The sequence below is a fragment of the Lepidochelys olivacea genome (assembly GCF_965140295.1).
Source record: "Lepidochelys olivacea isolate rLepOli2 genome assembly, chromosome: 9".
NCBI lineage: Eukaryota > Metazoa > Chordata > Testudines > Cheloniidae > Lepidochelys > Lepidochelys olivacea.
The window spans coordinates 63,771,341-63,780,441 of NC_140419.1; the positions used below are offsets into that span (position 1 = coordinate 63,771,341).

The 9,101-nt window shown below is 42.8% G+C and overlaps 1 protein-coding gene across 1 annotated transcript in view; it reads right to left on the minus strand.

The window, feature by feature from the left end:
• Positions 1 to 2,064, minus strand: part of LOC311526625 (gamma-aminobutyric acid receptor subunit beta-4-like) — an 87,546-nt gene extending 85,482 nt beyond the window's left edge. Inside the window, exon 1 of the mRNA XM_084639837.1 lies at positions 1,956 to 2,064. Coding sequence (XP_084495963.1) covers positions 1,956 to 2,035 — 80 coding nt within the window. The 5' untranslated portion in view covers positions 2,036 to 2,064. The remainder of the gene's footprint in view (positions 1 to 1,955) is intronic.
• Positions 2,065 to 9,101: the final 7,037 nt, after the last annotated feature.

The following is a 9,101-nucleotide window of genomic DNA, read 5'->3' on the forward strand; positions in this document are numbered from 1 at the left end:
AGGTGCATGGGTTTTCATAGAGGTATATGATAATCAAAATGTTTCAGGCTTACAGAATGCTTTCCTCAATGGAATTTACAAACATTTATTTATCCCCCCAACAAGCCGTGAGGTTAGAAAGTATCATTACCTCCATTTTACAGACAGGGAAACTAAGGCAGGGACAGAGTACTCAATATACCCAAAGTCACACAGGAAATCTGTGGCAGAATTGGGACTAGAACACTGCTGTCCCATTCTTTCCCACAAACTACAAGTATCTCCCACTAAAGTCAATGGGAGTTACTTTTATCCTAGGAAAGAAAATATAGGACCAAGGTTTCCTGCCTCTCAATCCTGTGCCTGCACTGTAAGGCCATCCATCTTCCTCTGAACAAACGATCTGTGTAGTTACACAGGATTTGTGTGTGTCTCTGTAGCTAAGTGTAAAATCTTTATGAACATGGGTCAGTATCCATGTAGGATACATATACATTCAATATGTGAATTGTATCTTTGGATATTGCACACCTGACGCTGAGCGGGTGTGCACGTGCACTGTACATCTATGCACACACCCAAATGTATGGGTCCTGTATGTGTGTGCAAGGTGCTTATGAGCATGGATGTGTGTGTGTACCTTACATGTATGAATTTAGTTTCATGTGTGTGTGATGGGTATGTGTATACAGTATGTGAACCTGAGTCTATGCTTATGCAGGTGTAAACAAACACGTGCATGGGCATATATGAGTGGGCAGGATCCACATGCGCATGTGCATTTGCATGAGTGTGTATATTTTTCAGTGTACAGTGTATGTGTCATGCATTAAACAGTAGGAGGGAAGGGATGTGTGTGGGGGCATGGATCTGCACATGTGCATATGTGTATGCATCTGTGTCTTTGTGTAAATAGAGAACATAGATCTCTGTATTTTCACAGATGTATATCTGTGCCTGGACCTGTAGATGTTTTAATGTAAAGCAATATTATATATGCAAGGATGTATGCGTATATATCTAATACATAATTACCCTGTCTATTAATGCACTGATGAGTGCATTCTGTGTAAATGCATATATGTGTGAACTGAAAATGAGTGTGTATACACTGTATGTGTGTGTTCAGTGGATAAATATTTATGCATACATGCATAGATGCCCTCCACATACATTGTCCACTATGGATGTGTGTACATGTGTGAATGCATGGATCTCTTGTGTCCATATATATAGTCATATATCTGTATGTATGTATGTAATACATTACTAAGTAGGCATCTCTAGACACATGCATTGCATATCTAGTATACTGTCCACTGTATATGTGATATGATGTACTGCATGAATATACACGTGTGAGTATATATGGATGCATACATGCATAGATGTGTGTGTATGCATTGCACATAAATAAATATGACTATATTTACATGTGTGCATGCAATGAATAAATATGTATGCATGATGGATGTATGCATTGCATCTGTAATGCACACTGTATAGCTGTGTGAAGGCACACATGCATGGACGTGTGTGTGTGGATGCATGTGCATTCTGTGTGTACAGACACAGGCATGGCTATGTCCGGGTGTATGTTTGTTTTTGCAGGTATCACGTATATATACAGACCGGTGCTTGTGTTTAGTTCCATCTCTGCTCGCCGGACATAATGTTCCCCAGCGCAAGGCTTCATTTTGTCAATTCCCCCAAATTCGTGTCAGTTTCGCTTACTGTAGGAGACTCTGATGCAAACGAGCTGCGAGGTGAGCTCCGTCTGCAGAGAGCTTGCTCTAGATCCCATGCATGAGCACCCCTCCTCCCCCTAAAATGCAATTGACTAGGAAGTAAGAAACAGCAGGCACTAGGAAAGCAATTTGGGTGAAAGACCCCCACCACCACTACCACCAAAGAAACCCAGCCCACTCCTCCAAGCCCCCCCATCTGCCCCTGCACCCTGGAAATCAAATCCTTACCTTTGCGCACAGTAGGCGAGACAAAGCGCTGCTAAAGCAGAGACAAATGCACTCAATCTGTCTGCCTGAAATCTCCACATTTCCACAAACACGATGGAGGGAAAAAAATGTTTGGAGGGGAGGGGAAGATCTTCTGAAATCCCCCTCCAAAAAAAAAAAAAAGAAGAAGAAGAAGAAGAAGAAGAAGAAGACAACAAATTATTTCCTTTATTAAAAAAAAAAAGCACAAGACAGTAAAAAAAAATATGGGGGAAATATATATTCCCCCCTCCCTTCAGTGCCAGTCAAAGAATTCGCCTCTTCTTCCTTTCAGCATCCTCTCAACAAGAGACATCCTCTGGCAATGGAGAAAATCCCAAGAGAGAGAAAAATGAAATGTCCCCAAAATGGACTCAGCAAAATGTAGAATCAAATCTCATAGGTAAAAAAAGAAAAAAGAACCCGATCTCCCCTGAACTCTCCACTTTGATTATTTCCCCCTCCTATTTTGCCATCCAGTTCTGCAGATGTTGCATGGCTCCTGTTATCCACCTTCAGAGAAGAGGAGGAGGAGAAAGTGTGTGTGTGTGTGGTGGGGGGGAGGGTGAGAGTTATCTAGCAATGCAATTTTATTCTGGATTTCACCTACCCTTTACTCATCTGTTTGCCCTCCTCCCTCTTTTTTATTTTATTTTATTTTATTTTATTTTATTTTATTTTTAGGAGGGGGGCTTTCAAGCCCCAGGGTATGATTTTATTTTATTTTACTTGCACCCTGATGCTGGTGACTTGGATGGATTTTGTGAAAGGGTTAAAAAACAAACACAAAGCAAAAAAAAAAAATCCTTGTATGCAGAAAGAATTGTTCTCAAAAGCAGAGCTGCACGTCTCCTTAATGCTGTTGCTGCAGCTCCTGTAGAGTTTTGCTGCTCATTGCAAAGTCACAAGAGGAGGGGAGGAGAGAGGGACTTTTGTAGATTGGGGAAGGAAGAAAAAATATCTATGGGCAAATTATGATCCTGACGTCATGGCTGACAACATTAACCCTTGCTGGTATGGAGAGGGGATTTTTTTTGGCCGGGGGGTGTGTGTGTAAATGTTGTTTTGGGGAGAGAGGATAAGTCTGGAGGAGAGATGGTTCAGTCGATGGAGCAGATCACTGCCGTGGCCATTTGAAATAGCCTGGCGAGCTCACAAAACCAAACCTTTTCCTTCAATGAGAGAGCACGGAGGAGAAGGCAAAGCACATGAGAGCGTCTCTCTAGCCCATGGGGCTAAGAGGCCTGACAGCATTCCTGGGAAGCCTTTGGGGAGAATTCCTAATGGTTTCTGGCAGATGACGGAGAGAATCCGGGAGTTCCCCTAGGAAGGAGAGACAGTGACCCAGAAAAAGGATCTTTCTTTCTTTTGGAATTAGGCAGGAGCGGAGCTATTGGCCCAACAAAGCACAAGTTTGGGGGGTTGAAATCTGGAAGTGCTGCCAAGTGTCGGCTAATTATGTTGTGGATTTTCCCACTGAAATAGTAATGACACAAAGCAAACAGTCATCCTCATGATACTTTCCTTATCAGCTATGGATCTTTTTCTAATAAAACCCTATAAAATAAAACAATAACCCAGCCCTGCTGGCTAAAATATGCAGCTACAGACTTTCCTGGAGGGATTTTTTTCCTGGGAACAGGGTATGAATTCTGTCAAGCCCTTGAATCCAGAGCCAGGTGGGTGGCCTGTTTAAGAGCATAGGAACTGCCAGGTTGGATCAGACCATGGGGCCAGCTAATCCAGTATCTTGTCCCTCACCATGGCCTGTACCAGCTGCCTCAGAGGACAGTAGACAAAACACAGGATGTAGTAACTTTCTTCCTAAGTTCCTCAGGTAGAGGCTGGTTTATGCCCTGAAGCATGCAGGTTTATACCCTGTCCAAACTCACGTTGGCCAAAAGGGAAATGCATTTGTCAAAATGGCTGAACTGGCCAACGCTTAGTGCTCCTCAAGCTTCTTTCCTGGGGACAGGCACATGGGAGCTGAAGATTGAACATACAGATGCACTTTCTTCCGTCGGGCAAAACATTGCTGCAGAGGTGCTCCCTGCTCATAGCTGGAAAGAGTTTCTCCCTCTTCCTTCCCCCAGGTCAGAGAATCCCCTGCCTTCCCCACCTCATAGCAGAGAAGATTAATCCAATCTCCTGTTTTTCAAGCGACTCCTTTCCCTCTTGCTTTACATTTCCCAGAACAGAGATCCAACACTGTCAGCCCACACTATGTTCTGTCCAACCCACACTCCAGACAGACAACATCCAGTGATCAGGGAGTATAACTGATGGGACCTCAGCAGGAGCCAGGCGGAACGAGGAAGAAACCTTGATGGTGAGGTGGTATCCAAAACCAGGCAGGGCTGGTTTGGGGGACTGGCTGGGTTCGTAGTTGAATAGCCAGTAACACAGCCTCTGTTAGGTCACTGGTTCATATCCAGCCCAGGTCAGCAGTGACTGCAAGCTGCTGCCCTGACAGTGGGCTCACTGATCTGTGTGAAATGAGCTAGTGATCTCTGTTTGCTAAGAAAGACAGCCACTTACAAACCTGTGGTCAGTATCAGCAGGCTTGCTGGCAGCCTCAAGCCAGAACACACCATGGAAATGAAAGTCCCCCAATAGGCTACTCCTCCAGGCCCAGGGCCAGGGTGAAGCATGCCCAGGGGGTCGTGTGGAGATGAGTCAGCAGGGCCACCCTCTGGACTCTACCTGGCCTGCAGAGAGAGGGTCCCGCTTTCTGGGTCATTGGGGAAGGGTCAAATGGAGGACCCTGAAGACTTGCTCAGAGCCTCCCTGCTAGAACCGGTAGTGGGACAAGAACGGCAGCCTCTCAGGGTTCTGTGTGCTTTGTGCATCACCCAAGGCACATTGGGAAGGTGAGTGGAAATTCTGTATGGTCAACCCCTATCCAAAACTCCTCCTATTCTCCTACTCCTCTGCCATAGACACAGAGATGGGTCAAACCTAGATCATTGCACCTGACTGCTAGTAATGAAAATATATAGCAGCATTTTACCCCTAACCTGCCTTTGCCTAGCTACATGGGACACATGCCAAGCGGATTGTTAGCACCAGGGATGTATGCACCCGGAACTTGCATTCTGTTTAATAGGAGATGAGCCCCAAAGTCAGCCAGCCAGCCACATTTCTTCAACAGATGACATAATGACAACGCCTATATATTTAGGCTTGGCACAATTCAATTTTTTTTATAACTTTGGCAGATAATAATGATGTTTATTTTTAAGCATTTTTTCCTATTTTTATCATTTTAAATTTTCTCAGAATTATGGGGCTTTAGCATTTTTTTCCAATTTTTATTGGTTTAAACTTTCAAACTTGTGGGAAATTACAGGGGATCAGTCAACAATTATTTTATGACAGTAGATGATGAGATTATAAGAGGTAAAGCTTCATAACCGGTATGTTAAAAGACAAACTGCCAACATCATGTGTCAAAATGGACAAAGTAAATATCCTGAAATCACAGTCCAATGAAAAGCTCTCAAGTAGCATTTTATTTACTTGGCCTGTCTGTAAATTTTGATTATCATCAATGGAAATATTTTTTGTTGGTTTGTGTGTCCTCGGTGAAATCGACGTTTACTGATACAAGTGTAATCCTTCCAAGCCCACCTGTAATAAGGCACGTGGTGTAACATGGCTAAGGAAGTACACTGGCACTGCTTATCTACCACAGTAGGGACTCAGGAACTGGCAGAGTGGATCAGCATTATGCTCCCTTTAGAACAGTGTCCTGTCTCCTACAGGGGCCAATACCAGATGGGGCGGTGACCTGGGGGGCTTGTGCAAGGGGGACTAGTGCCCCTGCAAAGGAAATATTGTTGGGGCTCTGCCCTCGCATACACCTACATACCCAGTGGGAGAATCCGGAGGTGCTGTAGAGGCCACTATGGCACTTGGGAGCAGGGAGCGGGATCTGGAGGGGCTGGAATGGGAATCCACCTTTCCAGCTGGGAGCTGCCTTCCTTCCCCCTGCCTGCTGAGCCTGAGTTCCTCCCCTCACTCCTCCTCGTTTCCTTCCCTCTACATACACAGGGAACTTCCCGCCGCCGCAGATGCCTCAGAGGAAGCACTTTCCACCATCTTCATGTGTTGGTATTTCATTTAGGCAATAGTGCTGACATTCAGTGGCTGAATCCGGACGTATTCCCTATAGTCAAAAACGGACACCTCTAGACTGGAATGAGCTTTCTAAGAGCATCCACCATGTCCTATGTGCAGATATTTTGTATCCATGGGCAGATATTTTCATTAACCCCTTCATTGCTGTTGCACACTGGCCTAGTGGCAAGTGCAGTTCACAATCTGGACATAACAGAGATTAGAAGTTCACTTGCCAAAGATCACAGCCCAGCAAGCTAGCAGCCCACTGGAAACCCTGACACACTGTGTGACAATGATTAGCCCTTATGGAGCATCTGTCCTCTAAAGTTCTCAGTGCACGTCACAAAAAAATGATAGATGGGGAAACTGACAAAGAAGTGGCCTCAGAAATAGGCAGCTCCCTGGCCATTTATATCTTAGTAGATCAAAACTAGGGCCCTCGATTAATCATGGTTAACTCACGCAATTAACTCAAAAAAATTAATCACGATTAATCGCAGCTTTAATCGCACTGTTAAGCAATAAAATATCAATTGAAATTTATTAAATATTTTGGATGTTTTTCTGCATTTTCAAAAATATTGATTTCAATCACAACATAGAATACAAAGTGTAGGGTACTCACTTTATATTATTTTTATTACAAATATCTGCACTGTAAAAATGATAAACAAAAGAAACAGTATTTTTCAGTTCACCTCATACAAGTACTGTATTGCAATCTCTTTATTGTGAAAGGGCAATTTACAAATGTAGATTTTTTTTGTTACATAAAACTTCACTCAAAACCAAAAACAATGTAAAACTTTAAAGCCTACAAGTCCACTCAGTCCTGCTTCTTGTTCAGCCAGTCACTAAGAGAAACAAGTTTGTTTACAATTACAGGAGATAATGCTGCCCGATTCTTGTTTATAATGTCACCTGAAAGTGAGAACAGACGGTCTCATGGCACTTTTGTAGCTGGCATTGCAAGGTATTTACACGCCAGACATGCTAAACATTTATATGCCCTTTCATGCTTCGGCCACCATTCCAGAGGACATGCTTCCATGCTGATGACGCTTGTTAAAAAAATAATGTGTTAATTAAATTTGTGACTGAACTTCTTGGGGGAGAATTATATGTCTCCTGCTTTATGTTTTACCCGCATTCGGCCATATATTTCATGTTATAGCAATCTCAGATGATGACCCAGCATATTGTTTGTTTTAAGAACACTTTCACTGCAGATTTGACAAAACACAAAGAAGGTACCAATGTACTCGACCCAAGGTTTAAGAATCTGAAGTGCCTTCCAACATCTGATCGGGATGTTTTCAGAAGTCTTAAAAGAGTAACACTCCGATGCAGAAACTACAGAACCTGAACCACCATAAAAGAAAATCAACCTTCTGCTGGTGGCATCTGACTCAGATGATGAAAATAAACACGTGTTGGTCTGCACTGCTTTGGATTGTTATTGAGTGGAACCCATCATCAGCTGGGATGCATGTCCCCTGGAATGGTGGTTGAAGCATGAAGGGACATATGAAACTTTAGCACATCTGGCACACAAATATCTTGCAACGCCGGTACAACAGTGCCATGCGAATGCCTATTCGCACTTTCAGGTGACACTGTAAATGAGAATTGGGCAGCATTATCTCCTGCAAATGTAAAGAAATCCTGTTTGTCTGAGCGATTGGCTGAACAAGGAGTAGGACTGAGTGGACTTGTAGGCTCTAAAGTATTACATTGTTTTGTTTTTGAATGCAGTTATTTTTTGTACATAATTCTACATTTGTAAGTTCAATTTTCATGCTAAAGAGATTGCACTACAGTACTTGTATTAAGTGAATTGAGAAATACGATTTCTTTTATTTTTACAGTGCAAATATTTATAATAAAAATAAATATAAAGTGAGCACTGTATACTTTATATTCTGTGTTGTAATTGAAATCCCTGAAAAATTTTCCTAATATTTTACCTAAATCTCCCTTGCTGCAGATTAAGCCCATTACTTCTTGTCCTGCCTTCAGTGGACATGGAGAACTGTGATCACAGTCCTCTTTATAACAGCCCTTAACATATTTGGAGACACCTCATCAGGTCCCCACTCAGTCTTCTTTTCTCAAGACTATCCCTGACAGGTGTTTATCCTATTTTTAAAACCCCCCAATGACTAGGATTGCACATCCTCCTTTGGTAGCCTATTACAGTGCTTAGCTATCCTTATAGTTGGAAAAATTTTCCTAATATCTTACCTAAATCTCCCTTGCTGCAGATTAAGCCCATTACTTCTTGTCCTGCCTTCAGTGGACATGGAGAACTGTGATCACAGTCCTCTTTATAACAGCCCTTAACATATTTGGAGACACCTCATCAGGTCCCCACTCAGTCTTCTTTTCTCAAGACTAAACATGCACAATTCTTTTAACCTTTCCTTATGGGTCAGCTTTTCTAAAATTTTTATCATTTTTATTTCTCTTCTTTGGACTCTCCAATTTGTCCACATCTTTCGTAAACTGTGGCCCCCAGAACTGGACACAGTACTCCAGCCGAGGCCTCACCAGTGCCGAGTAGAGCAGGATAATACCTCCTGTTCAGAATGATATTAGCCTTTTTTGCAACTGTATCACATTGTTGACTCCTATTCAATTTGTGATCCATTATAACCCCCAGCTCCTCTTCTGCGGTACTGTTGTGTAGCCAGTTATTCCCCATTTTGTAGCTCTGCATTTGATTTTTCTGTCTGAAGTGAAGTAATTTGCACTTGTCTGTACTGAATTTCACCTTGTTGATTTTAGAGCAGTTCTCTTTTTACAGTAGCGAAGCCCACATCCAAAAGACACACTCGCCATCTTGCTGACTTGATGCAAGTAAAAAATAAAATGACTGTGCTGTTCATTGTTGCTACATGATCATCTAACAGCAGCTAGGGATGCAACTGAGCCTTCCCCACGTGGTGAGCATGAGTGACAAAGAGTGATCATACCCCCTTAAAGTAAGGGGCAGATACATTCCAT